Source organism: Mesocricetus auratus, unplaced genomic scaffold (genome assembly GCF_017639785.1).
Source record: "Mesocricetus auratus isolate SY011 unplaced genomic scaffold, BCM_Maur_2.0 Super-Scaffold_100021, whole genome shotgun sequence".
Classification (NCBI taxonomy): Eukaryota; Metazoa; Chordata; class Mammalia; order Rodentia; family Cricetidae; genus Mesocricetus; species Mesocricetus auratus.
In genome coordinates, this window is record NW_024429202.1 from 25,989,360 (window position 1) to 26,007,374 (window position 18,015).

Here is an 18,015-nt window from a genome sequence, read left to right on the forward strand (position 1 = left end):
AGGAGAAACAAATACACTACAGGGAGTCGGTATGACTGGGAATGATCTGACACACACACTCTGACACACACACTCTGACACACACGCACACACAAATTCCCTAGTTTTAAGTGGAGGGACACAGGAGAATATGCATATTATGGAGAGGCACAACAGTATATTTAAGAGGATAAAATCTTTCATACAAATGATTATATGTAAAACTGCTATAAAGTTCTCAACTCTAATCTAGTGCTTTCATACTTTAAATCCTAGGTGATATAATAAGTGGAAATAGTGCTTATTATTATATACCCATGCAAGGCTGAGGGGCTGGTGGGATGGGTCAGTGGGTAAAGGTGCTCGCCACCATCTTTAACCTGAGTGTGATTCTCAGGGTCATATGCAGAAGGAGAGAACCAGCTTTTGCAAACTGTTTTACCCACATACATGAACAAGCAAATAAATGTAGTTTAAAAAACTCATACTATTTTACAAATATTATCCCATGTGGTACTGGGGTTAGAGCAGAAAAGATCCTCATTTACAATGAATGGCTAGATTCATGGAAGCATAATCAAAGACCTTCAGACAGCTCAGAATAAACCAGTATGCGTTGTTTATAATGCTTTCTTACTCTTTTGGCTTTTTGGCATTTTTTGAGGGGCCCTCCATCCATCTCCCAAGTAAATCACTCACGGAGGCTTATTCTTAGTTAGGAACATCCAGCCTTAGCATGACTTGTTTCTTGCCAGCTTTTCTTAAATTATCCCATCTGCCTTTTGCTTCTGTGCTTTTCAAGTTCTCTTACTTCTGTAAATCTTACTCTTATTCCATAGATGGCTGGGAGTCTGGCCCCAGACATCCTCTCCTTGTTCTCTTGCTGCTTCTTTTCCTCATTTCTCCTTCTGGCCATACTCCTTGCCTGCCAGCCCCGTCTATCCTTGCTCCTGCCCCACTATTGGCCATTCGGCTCTTTATTAAACCATCAGGTGTTTTAGACAAAGAATCGCAGCTTCACGGAGTTAAACAAATGCAGCATAAACAAAAGTAAAGCACCTTAAAATAATCTTCCCCAACAAGTACACTGAACAACCATGCCTGGAAAATGCAACAGCAGAACCACAGGGGTGATGATGAACTTGCAAGGAGATGCAGCTCATTAATGGTTTAAGGAAAACAGAAGTTACTCATTAAATTCTCCCCCCCATTCAAGAATGGGGGTGTTGTTGTTTCTTTGGTTATTCTGTTTGGTTTCTCAGCAAGCCAAAAGTCTAATGTTCCTAACTGAAGAGTTTTCCTAGTAGGAATTTTGAAGAAAAAAAAAGGAGGGGGGGGGAGTAGTGCTGGAGAGATGCCTCACAGGTTAAGAACACTGGCTGCTCTTCCAAAGGCCCTCCGTTCAATTCCCAGGAACCACATGGTGGCTCACAACCATCTGTAATGAGATCTGGTGCCTTCTTCTGGCCTGCAGGCACACCTGCAGGCAGAACACTGTATACATAATAAATAAATCTTTAAAATAGACAAATAAAAAGTAGTATCTTATGAAATACTCATTACCCTTTTGAGTCTTGCTGTGTTAGTCACATGGTTCAAGTCATCCCCTTGCCTCAGTTTCCCAAATCCCTGGGAATCCAGGGAACATCACTGTGTCTCTCTTCTGAGGAGAGGGATGGTTTAGTTTTAAAGAAACTAAACTTTCACAAGGAGGATTTTCTCTAAGTTCTGCCAACTTCTAAAGATAGAAACAAGGATGTCCACCTGCTAATCCCAGGGGCTCTTCAGAACAGGAACTGACATACTGTGTCAGAAAGTACTGTGCAAATGCCAACCCATCTGAGTCCTTGATCCTATTCACTCTGTACCCTCTCCAGCCTTCCTCCTCTGGCTATCTCCCTCTAGCTCCCACAGTTCTTTTTCCCCGCACCCTGTAAATGTGTCTACCTCTGCAATCTCAACAGAAAAACTCTTCTCAACCAAGAAGCCCACGAATGCAGCCCCCTTCCTTCCCTGTCCTTAGAATGAACCCTAGCAAGAGGAGTGTGGATGTCCTGTCTCCGCAGCCTCATTTCTTACTTAGTCCCTACTAGGACTAGGATCCCAGGCTGTACCATTATTGTAACATTGTGGCTAATTTCTGGGGCTGACTTCAGTCGATGCTGTATACTTGTAGGTTCCCTGTCGTGTGACAGTGCTCTAAACTTCCCTTTAGCACATGGGTTCTCAGCCTTTCTAACACTGCGACTCTTTAATACAGTTTCTTATGTTGTGGTGACCCCCAACCATCCAATTATTTTGTTGCTACTTCACAACTATAGTTTGCTGTGGCTATGAATAATAAAGTAAATAAATGTCTGATAAGCAGGATATTTATGAGGGTTGTGCCCCATAGATTGAGAATCACTGCCTTTGAAATAACATCCTCTCGTGTACTCCAGGTACTCAGCAACTCTGCCTGGTATTTCTACTGGTTTCTCTTCTAACTCATCTCCCATTCCCACAGTTGCCCCAGAGGTCAAACACCAAATACACTGTGGACTCTTCAAGTCATTTCCTCTCCTCTTTCACTCTCTCTTCTCAGTCAACTCAGCCACTTCCCTGACTGTAACAATCACACACACACACACACACACACACACACACACACACACACACACACACACAGTGACCAGCAAACATTTCTCGCACTAAAATCACTCTCACATTGTAGGTCTGAATCTAGCTATTCACTAAATACATTCTTTACACAGTCTTAAAATCATTTCAAGCCTAAATTGTCTAAAATTAATTCAACCATAGTCTCCTCCTCTATTATCTTGTTAAAGACAACATTCTACAACTGGGATTAAGACTTATTCCAGTCTGAGCAGCCAATTTGAGACGCTACTGAGCTAGAAAGTACAAATACTAAAAAGCAAGTGAGCCTTGGTACCATCATTTAAGGAAATTATCACATGAGGAAACAGGTTAATTAATAAAGCTGTGTGCCTTGGTATCTGGTTACAATAGAAAGCTTAGCAAGTTTTATGACCCACTATTGTGCCAGCCTCTGCGCTGCCAAGCATGTGAATTCCCTGAAAACAAAATGTGCCTCACCTGTACTGATGCATATGATGGGCATTCAGTAACCAATAAATGCTACTAACAGTAAAAAGAAACTGACTTCCACAAGATACTGAGGCAAATGCTTTGCTGCATTTACCTTTTAATAAGAGAACTGAATTCAATGAAAATGGGGATATATTACATCATATATATATATACACACACACACATACATACATACGCACATACATACATACATACATACATACATACATACATACAAGACATGGTCTAGATTATCAGATTGACAAAGCGTTACACAAATTCTGAGTGAGTATATGCTGTAAAATAATTTAGCAATTACTCTATTGTTCCATCAACTTTTACAAGTAACCGAATAGTCTCCCAAATGAGATTTATTGACAAACTTAATTAAAATGCTATTCAAACACTATTCATCTTTCATCTTTGATCATTAGAGGCACCAAAGTTAGAACAAATAATGACATCAATAATACCTTCTAAAGTCTGTCTCCTCTAGGTCACACCTAAATTATAAAGTTCATGCAAATCAATGATAATTTATTTTTTCCTAACAAGATTGCCATTAGAATCTCTCAAATCAAGTGATCATCTTTCTCATTTTTTTTTGAAACTGAGTTTCATGCATCCTAGACCTGCTTTCAGCTCGCTATATAGTGGAGAATGACCCTGAGGTTCTGATCACCCTGACTCTATCTCGAAAGGTCATGTGCTACGACACCCTACGATGTCATGCTGGAGGGATCAACCCCACAGTTTCATGCTCACTATAAAAGCACTCTACCAACTGAGCTATATCCTCAGCCTACTTCTTTGCCACTTTGACCTTTAAAAAAAAAGGAAGATAAAAGAAAATCATCCTACTTGACAGCCAAAAGACAATCCAATATGCTTGAAAGGCACACATTTCGTAAGATTACTTTGTAGAACAGGAAGTGCCAAGCTATGCATACCAGATGCCACCCTACCTACAGATGTCTCTGACACAGTAATAAAATGAGAAGCCATTTGGTTTAATAACAATAAAAAAGCAACATCCAGCCCTGGTTGCCTAGCAACCAGTCATGAATGAACTCCACAGAGAATAAGAGCCCTAAACAAATGTACAGTCTGTTCAAGTTTCAAGGACTCAAAGAGATGTCAGTAGTTAATCTAAATTCTAGGTGACAATTACCATACTGAGATAGAAGAAGGCAAATCTATCATGATTGCACAGAGTCAAGTATTTACTGGAACTAAGAGTCAACTTCTTTGACTTATATTTTGAACCAGCAAAATTTTAGAGCAATTTAATGTATAAAATATAAAATTTTCATTTGGAAGAAAAAAAAGAAAGCATTAATGGCATAACTTGCACTTCACTCTGCAAAACACATAGTACCTTATAAGTGTGGGATATTATACCGGGCAGTGGGCAGACAATAACAGCATCAAATTCTATAATGTAGGTAGCCTAGGATTAAAAAAAAAACAAGCCTACCTATCAGCAGGCAACTGAGTCAGCTCAGAAGGGAACTACATGACCAGAGAACATGACACCTGAATTAAAGAAGAAACAACCATTCACCAAGTTACAGTTCTTATCAGCAGAACATCCAGAGCAGCACCACGCTCGGGCCTCAAGCAGAAGGGAATGGGGCAGGGTGAGGGGCAGGCACATAGACAGAAGAACTAAAGACAAGAACATAATCACCTCAGGCAGTGATGTCAACTGTAGCAGAGAGGGGAAAGCATGAGTTAAAGAGCACAGAGCATGAGCTAGTGAAATAAAAAGAGATACTTTGAAGATACAATCAAAAGATTCAGAAGGGTCATAGAAGTGAGACTAACCTCAGGTCTAGGTTTCTTGACCCATGAGCACAGCTCTAGGATATGATGCATGTTTCTCAGCACAAGGAGCATGAGTCTTAATCACACCCCATATCCCTACCCCCCAGAATCACATGAAAACCTGAAAGTTACTGACCCAGAGGGAGAAAAGGAAAGGAAAGGGGGGCAACAAAGAATGAAAATCAAAATATACCAGAATGTAAAATTTGTGAGTGACAAAGGAAAAGGGAAAGCTTAAGAGAGAGAAGGCTCGGTGGGTGACATCACCGCTGCTTTTGCACAAGGCCAGGGTTCATTCAGCTCTGGCACTGACACAGAGGCTCACAACCTGGGTAACTCCAGTTCCAGGGGATCTGACAGTCTCTCTGACCTCCTCACACACAGCAAGAACATGGTACAAATACATATAGAAATGCAAAATACTCATACAATTACATATAAATAAAATACAATAAAGAAAACTTTAAAAGCTTAAAAAGTAGAAACCCTAAAGAAAAACAATATTCTCGTTGATGACACAAGTCTTGTAAATGTAAGTAGGCTAAATGAAAATTTAGAGAGAACTTGGATCAAATATAACAGAGTTACAATCTTTTATAGTTTAAGTACCCAAGATCAAAGAAAGTCAGGAGATGCTATCCATGGTTGAGTAAAGAATACAGACAGTTAATCTCACCCTAAAATAGAAATGGGTAATAAGAGGTCTAAAAGCCGTTCTTCATGAGAACTGAGATGCATGTGGCCAAGAAGCATCTTTATAACTGAACTATCTATCCTGCAACAGCTTCGTGGCTGATCTGCCTTGTTCGAGGTTGGCTTGGGTAGTCATGTACAGTATAGGAATGTCAGTAGAATAACATTTTGAAAAGAAATACATATATACTGAAATATTTAAAGTGGTCCATATATTTTGACAAAGTAATTCTGCTTCTCAAAGACTATTCTAATTAAATAACCTGAAACACAGATAAAGGCAAAGGTTTACATAAGGTGAAACGACTAAGCCTGGACACTTCTCAGCCCTCCATCCCTCAACAGCCACATACACCTTGGCAATACTTTCAAGAATGCCTGTACCCTGGCCATGGTTCAGACGTATTGCCCAAAATAATTGACATTTGTGCAAGCCTACATATAAAAGTAAAATAACTAAGACGATGCATAAATAAAAAATAATTGTCATGAAGTGTATGGAAAATATGGCTAAGTTTTACAAGCAAATAGATGCTGCTAGGCCACTCCAAACCCCTCACTGATATGAACAACCCCACCTTGAGCACTGATGTACTGTGGGGTTTGTCTTGAAAAACACTGTACCCTGATCTTGAGCACCAAGAAACAGTTTGGAGACATGACTCCACTCTTATTAGTGTGGCTACTAATAGGACTCATATACTTGTAAATGGCTTAACCAGCATGGGTGTCATTAATTATATCATGTGGATATTTTCAATGACATTATTGCAGGCAAAAGATCTAGAGATGGCCTAAGTATCTTCAATATAGTGATAACTATACTATAATAAACTGTAAAAGAAAATTTTATGCAATCACTAAAAATGATGTTTTTAGAATGATTTCAATAAAGTAACAAGTCTCATGCTTGTGATAAATGGGAAAATGTAAATCTAATAAAGCCATTGTTTCAATACTGGGTTTTTAAAAAGCATAAGATGAAGAAATATTATTTGTGAATAGTAATAAGATTTTTTTCCCTTGCCTATATTTTGTTTTATAAACACTGAAGCTATGCTGTTTTTATATTTAGAAACAAACTTCATCCATTCATCAATTCCAAATAAAAGTATACCTTGGCTTTGTGCTGAAGTAAAAATCATATTAATTTTATATTTTTCCATTAAGTTGGTCACCTCCACTCAGCCTGATTTAAATGTAGCAAATAGTTTACACATTTTTTGCTGAATGAAATGAACTTGTTCAGCATTCTAGAGTCAAGGACAGCAAGTATTCAAGTTGATCAACAGAATTCAAGCAAATAAAAACTAATGCAATAGGCTTAACACTGAAAAGTGTGACAAGACTTCGCCTTCTATTACCTGAGGTGGTTGAGCAGAGGCTGGAGCCGTTCGTCGGACTGCACTGCCGGCAAGGACCTGGCTGTCAGCTGAAACAGAGAAAAGGGTCAGCGAAGTGGCAATGGTCACACTCTAAGCAAACAAGAGTGCTGGGTGAAAACCAGGCAGGCCATGCACAAACATAAGGGACACTTGTTCTTCAATCAAGGATTATTAATTATTCAGGATTAAGTAACTACGCATTTCTAGCACTCAGAAGGTTGAGGCAGGAGGATGGAAAACTCAAAGTCAGCCTTTACTACTCAGAGACAGCTAACTGCAGTGTACTGAGAACACAGAATAAGTTAGTGAACTTTGAATTAAGAGAAAGGGAAGTAAGCAAAGAACCCTGTTCATCCGTATTTATGCAAAAGCCTCTACTCACAAACACATTATCTCTGTAAATAAAAGTGGGAAAAGTTCTAAATGTGAAGACGTATAAAACCCAATTTTACAGTATGATCTAAGATAATGATGACATTAAGGAGAGGGACCTTGACTTATGGCTAAACAATCATGAAACTGGATTACACAACACTCTCCCTCATAATTTCCTTAATCTTAACAACCACAATACTGTAAGAAACCAAGAGCATCTTCCAAGACTCAAAACCAACCAGAAGTATTTAATACTAAAATATGACCTCAAATTAATCTAGGAGACCAAACTACTGAAAGGAAATCATCTGAGGATTCACAGAAGGGAATCTGAGGAAAAGTAAAGGATCAGAAGATGTCCTTCGATACTATGTAGGATATCCTGGCCTCTCCTGCTTTCATATAAGAGCTCCTGAAAACAGAAAACAATTTACCAAACTAATTTTTATTCTATATAAAGATAGAGCTATAATTTAAAATATTAAAATATTCTAATGTAGATTTTAGAGTTGGCCTGTAACTCAGTCGCAGAATAGTTTCACAAAAAAAACGACCAAAACACTGTATGATAGCAATTAATTAAGTAATGTCCAACAATGAATAGCAAGCAATCTGAGTTTCACATTACATCAACAAAGTTATTAATTTAAAATATAATGCTGTGACACAATACACAACAATATGCTGCAATTTTAGCACAAAAAGATTTTCAGTATCCATGAAAAATGTTGTCTAGTATGTCATCACCAGAAAAGTTATCAAACTTTATAAGCAAACCTTTAGCACATCCTATAATGGAATCCTTAATGTCAAATGCCTCTACAAAATACCATCTTCATTGTTAAAGAGATGCCATTTCTAAGATCCAAAGCTATTGTATAAAAATATTTAATTAACCTATCCAGATATTTTGAAAGCCAATTTTCTAAGGACAGAGCACACGGGCTGGATATTCTCTAGCACTTGTCAATGTCTATAGCATGCTTCCTAATTAAACCATCTTTTCCAAATGAAAAGAGACAGACACCTCTGCGCCACACGGCGTACCCTAGACAGGTGTTCACTCCAAATAGGGGATTCCTTACACAGTCCTTCCTCTCACTTCCTTTTCCCGGAACCATTAGTGCACTCACCCCATTCTCTACTGCAACTGCCTCCCGTTGTTGCTTCTTTCCTGATTTATCTCACGCTAAAAGACTGAGGTTTTCAAATTAGGAGTTCATTTCTTCTCTAACTAATATCTGCTAAGAATTCTCTTGGGCTTCCAGGTTAAAGTTATTACAATGATCTTGCACTCAAAATTTTTTCAAAATTTTCATTTTGGGGCCACATTAGTAAAACAGTCAACCAAAAGTGAGTGACCTGACTCCAGTTTCAACCTGTTACACAAGACACAACAGAAGAGTCCCAGGTAGAAAGCTGCTATGGCTAGGTTTCTAGAACTGAGCAATTCGATTTTGAGCCTCTCTATCAGGAACTTAATTAACTGCAATGGCTAATCTTGGCTGTTCAACTTGAGCCATCTGGGAAGAAGGAACCTCACCTGAAGAACTGTCTCCATCCAGCTGATCAATGGGCACACCTGAAAGGCATTTTCTTGATGGCTACTGTGGCTGGTAATATAAGAAAGGTAGCAGAACACCAGCCGGAGGAAGCATGTAGTACGCAGATTGCTCCCCGGCCTCTGCTTCCGTTTCTGCCTCTAGGTTCCTGTTCTGAGATACTGTCCTGATTGACTGTAAGTAATAATATGGAATAAACCCTTTCTTCCCCAAGTTGCTTTTAGCCATGGTGTTCACTGCAGTAACAGAGAGCAAACTTGAACAAATATCTACCAAGAATGGTTTCTAAACTGGAGATCAGAGTAACATGTTTTCCAAAGGCTATGCTCTGCAACTTGTAAAACAATCAGCACTTTCAAAAGTAGTGTGTGGCTTTGGATTAAGGAGGCATGGTAATGAACGTATCCCCCGAACAGTTTAAAGCATTAGACCGAGACACAGACTTCAAGTGACTACGGTGGCTGTCACTAAGGGACTGCTAGCTTCATAGGCACTCTTCAAACTTCTAAACTACCATACTGGCTTCTTTCCTCCATTCCACCAAGATGCTGCCACAGCCCGAGCAATCGGAACTAATAGACGTGTAACAGAGAGCTAGCTACAGAATGCGTGACAGGAACTTGTAACTCTATTAATTGATTTTTTTAAAAAAGGTATATCTCTATCTGCATCTGATAGGTAAAGCTTTTCAGAACAACCCTACCCCCTAAGAACACTGAATTAGATGGAAATTGAAATGTAAATAGTAATCAGAAGATTAATTTACCCAAGGATAGGAAACCTTGGATAGAAAGCATGCTTGGCACACGTCTTTTTAACAGTAAACATGTGTGCAGCACTGCAGTACACACTTCTAATCTCAGCACTGGGGAGATGGACGCAGGAGGATTCAGAGCTCCATCCACCTTTACCTACAGAGTGAGACCCTGACACCTCATCTCCCTGCCGAAAACAAAAAGCTCACAGCAACTGAACACACAGAATAATATGTAAGTGTACCTTCCACTTAGATATAATCTCTTCAATATAGCTAAAAATAGAAGTTGGTCAGGACAGAAAGAGTAACTTTTAGAATTAAGCTGTTAACTCAATAGCGGGTTTTTAAATTCTTTTGTGTGGAAAGCAATTTTATATTTATCTGGGAGAAGGAAAGGGGGCAAATATCTACAGAAGTTCATATTTTCTAAGTGACATTCCCTCCCTTTCCTCAATCCTAAGAACATCTGAAGCAATGACAGTCTACTAACTTTGGGTGACTCCTGGAGGTGAGTGCATGGCTCTTTGTCATCCTTTCTGTACACATCTGTGTTTGAAATACTTAAGGCAAGAGAGAACGGGTTGTTTTTCCAGTAGTGAAAGGAACTGAGGAGGGCAAGCTTAAACAGGAGCAAGGAGAGCAATTAAGAGTGTAGTACCTGCAGGGATTCGAGATGAACAACCAACTATGGCTAAGACAGCTGTGCTAGAAATAAGGACATGAGCAAGAGAAATGTGAAGTAAATGTACACCACAGAGCTCTGTGACCAAAGGCCATGGAGGATACCAGGAAAGCAGGCAGATAGGCAACTGTGTTACTAGCAATGGTAAAACAACAACTATATTGCCTTTTAGAGCTGGCCTGGTGGACCATACTTAATTAATCACAGCACTTGGGAGGTTGATGCACGAAGATCGGGAGTTTAAGGTCAGCCTGGCATACATGAGAGCCTGTCTCAAAACATCAACCAATCAAACACATTAAAAGAGGTGGATTCAGATGTTTAAAAACAAAATCTAAGGGGCTGCAAAGATGAGTCAGCATTGAAGAACACTGTCTGCTCTTTACCTAGGACCCAGGTTCAGTTCCCAGCACCCAACTGGTGACTCACAACCCTCTGTAACACCAGTTCTGGGGAATTTGGCACCCTCTTCTGGCCTCCATAGGCACTACATGTATGTATCTCTGTATCTCTGTATCTCTGTATCTCCGTATCTCTCTCTCTCTCTCTCTCTCTCTCTCTCTCTCTCTCTCTCTCTCTCTCTCTCTCTCTCTCTCTCACACACACACACACACACACACACACACACACACACACGCAAAATAGTGATAAACATAAAAATAAGTATTTAAAAGTACCTTGCATGACAGCCAAATATAGTATGGACCCACAGTTTAGTGAAGGTTATGGGGCTAAAGACTTAGATATAAATCTCACCAGCTTACAAGCAAGCAGCAAGAGAAGCCATGGCCTGCTTGATTTCCTCAACCCAGAGAAGGAGTAGGGTTGTAAAACTGTAGTTTACAACTGTCACTCACTACCTAGGAATAGTACATTCGTGACTAAGATCGCTATAACCAATGACACATTTAAAAAAAGAGAAAAGTGTGCATTTATTTTTAATATAAGTTTTATATAAAATTAGAGGCTTCAGAAATTAAGAATCAAAGAAAGAAACCTGCATATGTTCATGGATAGTTGTTCAGAAGTATAACTGGAGGGGGAAAAGTAATTTAATGGAAATGACTGGGGGAGGGGCCCAGTAACACACGCTTATAGATTCTTCACTGAGTCCTGGAGTCTTTGGAGATTCACTCCTTTTCTATGGGAAAGTGGAGGGGGTGGAGAGCACTTCTGTAATGAGAGTTGTATGGCCTGCTTCAGGGAAGAAAGGGCAAGGTGATAGTGAGTTAGCTTCTTCAATCTGTTTCCCCAAATGCCAAGGTACCGTGTTTTGAGGTCGTATGTCCTGAACCCCATCCTCTCCAACCATACACGGGAAATAGTACTGATTGATAACTAATACCAACTCTGGATATGGAATGGGAGATTAGAGATCTGCTATCCTTAGTTGAAACAAAATAATAAATGAAAATTTTTGCTCCAATAGATTTACAAGTTTATAATACAAATTAAAAGCAATTAGATTTGTTAGGTGGAACATACAGCCAGTGCCCCCATTACTCTTTGGGGGGCAGGGGCTGAATCTGAATAACTGGAATACATTTAGGATAAGGAAAAACATTTAGAGGAAAGCACTTTGCCTACAGCACTGAAGCTCAGCACTGCTCTTAAAGGGATTTTGCTGTCAGCCAGCTACTAATTTGCAGCACTTGCTGCTCGAGAGAGGACCCAGGTTTGCTTCCCAGCACCCACATGTAAGCTCACAAGGGTCTGTAACTGTAATACCAGGGGCTCCAACACCCTCTTCTAGCCTCTGAGGATATCAGGCATGCATGAGGTACAATTACACACATGCAGGCATTCACATACTCATGAAAAAAAAGAAAATCTTTTCTCAAGAGAATTTTCAAGGGGTTCATAAAGAACCTGTAAAAAGAACGTATTTTTCACAATTTTCAGGAGATAAGCACACACAGTGGGCATGAATACACCAGGGGGCAAACACATGGTCGAATCTAGTAAATGGGTCTTAAAGAGACAACAGGCACTTTAAAATCAAAGGAGGTTCAATCAGTTGAAAATGAAGAACGAGGCAGCTCATTTTAAAATAATAAATCCCTCCTCTCTGAGCTGCTCGCCTAGCACTGGCTAAATTAAAACACATAAAAATGACAAGAAAACGTAGCTCACTTGGAAATATTGCTCAGTTTTGTTCTCTGGTGCTTTCACCCTCTACCAGTCACTTCTGCTTCCTTATATAACCCCAGAGAGATGAAAATATCTACTATCACAAGAATATCCAGACAGAAATCCAAGGTGGATAATTCAAAGTCAAGTACTGTCTATCATGTAACATTGTCTATTCAAACAAGCAGAACAGTAATCTGTACCACCAAAACAGGACAGAGGCATCTATGTGTCTTTACAAATGAAACAAGAATCAAATTTAAATTTTTAAATAAAGAAAATAGAGAATACTTATCAAGATATCATCACATGCTCTTCAATTCACAGATCTGGAATAGCCCTGTGCATCCTGCTATTTCCTAAGAGTACCAACTAAACATGTTTTCTACCACATTAAAGATGCATAGATTATGTTTTACATTGATCTTAAAAGACAAATGATTAATTGTTCATTTTCAGAAACCAAAAAGCAACAATTTTCCAAACATCTCACAGTAACAAGGAAGACGCGGGGTTAGAAGGACAGGCTGTTCAACAGAACTATTGTTTTTATTACTGGGACCAAAGCAGATGTCAAAGAAAATTAACTTTTACAAGGAGCTGCTCTCTTAACTTCATTGATTTTAACAACAGAAAATCCTGTGTCCTTCTGAGCTACATTCTCTTGTAAAGCAATGGATTCCAATTACAGAGCCTACACTGTGAACTTCCATGTTCTATTTCTACTTTCTTCTGTGGCCAAGTTTGTTCTGCTATCTCATAATCCCCCTTGGCAGGTCAGATTGCTCCTTGCTAATCATAACACCTAGTATGCTAATGCCCACATAATTCACTGGTTTTCAAAGTGCTGGTGAGCAGGTTATCTCATGGATCAGCACAGCAGAGGTGGCTTATCAGCCTGCAGCAGCACCTAGAAATCTCCTGACCTACTAGCCACCAACAGGATTTCTAATATGGAGGCCCCAAAACCAGCAAATGACCTTGCTGAGCAAAACAGATTCCGTTTGAGTGCTAAACATGCCAAGTAGTTGAACTTCCAAAGGAAAATAAGCATTGAGAGGTAACAAGGTATTTCCATTCTATTGGCTGGCACACAGAATGAGGGGAGCAAATCTAGCGCCCACACAAGCAGACATTCCAGCTCTTAGTTTTGATCACGTGAGAAGAAAATGGGTATCAGGCTACCCTGAGCTCCTCAGCATGGTGCTATCATTTACAACTATAAAATAAAAACAACTGCTTCAGTAGGAAGGAAAAGATAGGTACATAGAGAGGGCACACATGGGCCATTCACTTTTCCTCCACAAAACTCTTTCAACTTTTATTTTATTCAATTATGAGAATAGCTTCATAATTTAGGCTCAAAATTCTTAAGCTACTACAAGTAGTTTCACAGTTTCACAATTGCTGAACTTCCTGGGGAACTCAGATGCTCTCTTTCTGCCTCTTTCCCTCTCCTCCTTTTTTTCTAGTTGGGGATAAAGCCCAGGGCCTGATACTCAACTGCTAATTCCCACAATTAGTCTCACAACCAGACTTCTCAAGAAAAGGAAGAATCTGGCAAATGAAATCCAGAAGTTCCATTCTTACTATCACCAACCAAGAGGCTGAACCATCCACTTTTTAGTGGCCTGAGAGACTTTTCCTATGGAATAAGGACAGAACCACACAAGTAACCCTTGTTCTTTTCCGCATGTAGGACACTCCCCCCAAAAAAAAGTAGTGTCTCAAACTGGTCCACCAAAAGTTCCTGAACCTCTAATAGCCAAATCAGCATCTGTCTCAGTGATAGGGCACTTGCTGGCATCTGCAAGGCCCTGGATACAATCCCCAGCAAAGCAACACAAAAGCAACAAACTCCCTTCAATCTACCTCCACTATCTTTAAACAGGTAAAACTTCTGCATTACTTGCGGAACATCTCTGGGTGGAAATGGTGCCACCACTATAGCTTTGCAGACCTACTCTTATTTTGCACACCTTATTACTCTAAAAGACTTAGCATTATATTTTCACTCTCTATAGTCCCTGCCAAAGAAGTCCCTGATGATACATTTGGGATGGAGAGTTGGCCGAGATGACTCTGGCTCTGTATATCGTACTTATCACAAATGACTAAGAGATAAAGCTAACATGAGCTTCACCAAAAAAACCTGTATATTCAAAGACATTACAAACCACATAAGTTTCTAGATGTTAACTCACATAATAAATTTGTGAAATGATAACGGAAACAACTAAAATGTATTATTATATTTTCATTCATCATCTGTCTTTTTTAATATAAATGTTATTTCTTACTTCATAGTTAAAAAAAATGCAAATGCCCTTCCTGGGTTTTGCAGAGCCAAACTGTTCCTCAAGCATGAATACTAAACTAAACTGCACTAGATGGAAATTTCTCATAAAGCTTCCTAAATAATCACAGATTGTAGTCCATGTACTAGAGATGCCAACTGTCTCTATAGACTTCTGGTAAATGTCTAAAAGGCTTCCCAGAAAGCAGTGGCCTTCATAGCACATGACATTCATCTTTTCTAAGTAGTGTAGACAACAATTCCTAGTCCTCCTGAATCTATCTTGTCAAATATGTAGTCTAAGTTCCTACTACACTGGCACTCCTTCCTGCAGTGTACTATGCTTGTGATGGTGAACTTTATCCTGTCCTATACCTAACATGTTCTTTATTAACTAATGTGAAATTAACATCAAAGGACCCACTATCATATCTAATTACCAAAGTGAAGAGACAGAAAAGATACATATGTGTAAATAAATGCTTTAACGTTAGTTATTTACTTATTGTTATAAAAGAAAAGAACATAAAACCTCATTTCCCACTGACTTGGACTTACACTAACACTTGGAAGTAGAGGCAAGACAACGGAGAGAGAAGGAAGCCGAGTTGGTGGGTAAGACTTGTGTGAATGCCTTGGAAACAGGGATTCTATACACTATAGTCCTTAGAAAGGTACTTGAAGTACTAGAGCGCCTGAGGGTGATCAAAAACAAATAATCAAAAAGGGTACAGAGGGGTTCCCATTTCCCATGAGGCTAAAACCTCAGCCACTGTTCCAAATGTGCAAATCGGGTAAGTACAGCAAGGCTCATAGACACTGCTGGGAAGACTCATTGCCTCAGCTGCTTCCCTGCTTTCTCGCGTAAGTCAGAGAGCACCTCCTTGCCTTGAAGATGCAGAAAAGTTCTTAGTTGAGCGTAAATAGAGGCCAGTGTGCCTACACATCTCACCCAGAGCTTATTTCTCTCTCCAGATATAACTGGAAATTGCCAGGAGGTCTAGCACAATCTATGTGCTTCAGGTTCAATGAAAGATGCAACATTTCAAAAATAAAGTTAGAGAACAAGAGAAAAAAGGCAGCCAACATCAACATCCATCACACACACACACACACAGAGAGAGAGAGAGAGAGAGAGAGAGAGAGAGAGAGAGAGAGAGAGAGAGAGAGAGAGAGAGAGAGAGAGAGAGAGAGCGCTGTGCATACAATGCACACATGCCTAAGTCAGCACATACACACAAATGAAGACAGAAAAGTATACTGTACTCTGTTGCAGATACAACATCATCTAGACTTTTCACATACCATTAAATAAGACTTTTTTTAAAAACCTTATTTCATGACAGAGGCAAAAGTCTTTAGATACGACTGAAGAAATCATGAAGGAACTGAATATTTTGAATGTTACAACAAACACATTTCCCCATTTCCTTCCTTATCCTTTTATCTTAAAATAAAATGTTTAAAATTGTAAGTATTTCAGTTTTCACGTTCTAGAATATTAAATGGATTTTTATCAAACTTGAAATTTTAAAGTTTCTGAGTAATGACATAATATTCAAAAAAGCTCCACATTTTGAAGTAGCAACCTGAAACATGCACACTGTTTCCCATTTCTAAACTCCAGAAAGTGTCCAGTGATGTATACTCTTCAGTAACACATACCCAGGCTTCTGAGCTTATTGCACTGACACCAAGAATCAGCTCATTATAGTGTAAGCAATTCAGTAAATCAAAATAGCACACAAAATTCCATTTTCTTAGGGAAAGTAGATATTGTTCTTGATCTCTTGTTTTCAGGTTATGACCCTTTTCTATTCTTATGTCTAATAATAAATAAATTCCATGGTAAGTGAGTGGGAAGGGATGTTAATCTGAAAAGGTTTTAAAAAGAATCCTTACCTGCTAGTTTAGGCATTACAAAACAGTAATAATAATTAATGATGATGTAGCTATTATAAAAATGTACTTGCTATTCTAATAACCCAAATTACTAGTTCCCTTCCTAATGTGGAATGGAGCAGACCTTGTGGCAACATGGATGTGAATTCTGAACCTCTGTGACATATTCTGCCAGCACTTACCCCATTCACCCATGGTATAAAATCAAGAAATATGAATAAACAAGTTGAGAGATACACTTCCTTAAGAATAAACATTTTGTTATATCCTATTTGTAAAACTTCTTTTGATACCAAAAGAGCTAGTTGAGACTTTAGAAGACCTTGACACACACTTGACTGATTACTTTCCAAAGACATTATTTCATACTTTCTTATACAAAAGGTTTGATGGTGTTTGATGGATTGCCAGAGAAGCAAAGGACAAGTCGGAGCAATTGCCATCCTTTATAGTTGACATTTTCATGTTTTATTATATATCTTTAGAAAAGAGAAAGGGGGGGACCATGGGCAATGTTAGTTCCAAAATATCTTACCATACACAGAAAGCTCTGATATTTGTATTTTGAAGCACTCACTACCCCTATATTTATTTTGTTACAACTAAGGAAAACATCTGCATCTTACCTTCTTTACATATATTGAACATATTTTGAAAAAATGAGTCTGATAACATATTTTGAACAAATGAGTCCCAAGATCCCTTGTACAAAAAGCACAATACTAACTATTCAAGTTTGCTTTTTGTTGCTATGATAAACACCATGACCAAAAGCAATGGTGGAGAGAAGGGTTTACTTAAACCTCCAGGTCACAACCCATCACTAAATCAAGTCAGGGCAATAGCTCAAGCAGGAATGGAAGCTGAAGCTATGGAGAAAACTTACTGCTTGCTGACTCGTCAGCTAGCTTTTCTACTCTCTCCTCCCTGCCACCCCAAAGACAGGTTTTCTCTGTTTAACAGCCCTGGCTGTCCTAGAACTTGCTTTGTAGCCCAGGCTGGCCTTGAACACACAGAGATGTGTCTGCCTCCGTCTCCCGAGTGCTGGGATGCACCACCACACCTGGCTTCAACTAGCTTTCTTAGACAACTCAAGACCACCTGCCCAGGGATAAGGACTACAGTGGACTAGGAACAATTATCAATCAAGACCATGTCCCACAGACATGTCCACAGAATAATCTAGCAATCCGTCTATTCAAACTCCCTCAGACAACTCTAGGCTGTGCAATTGATAGACCATGCGAACTAGGGCACTAACTATAATGCTTGACTCTTCCTATTCCGCTACATGCGCCCCACGGTTTATGTATTTTAATCAAATATAAGAGAAC

At 39.2% G+C, this 18,015-nt stretch overlaps 1 protein-coding gene across 2 annotated transcripts in view; it reads right to left on the bottom strand.

The window, feature by feature from the left end:
• The window catches only part of Prim2 (DNA primase subunit 2), a 182,814-nt gene that overhangs the window by 70,821 nt on the left and 93,978 nt on the right, over positions 1-18,015 (bottom strand). For both annotated transcript variants that reach the window (XM_021230328.1, XM_013117302.2), the window contains exon 8: positions 6,957-7,024. In XM_021230328.1, coding sequence (XP_021085987.1) covers positions 6,957-7,024 — 68 coding nt within the window. The remainder of the gene's footprint in view (positions 1-6,956; positions 7,025-18,015) is intronic.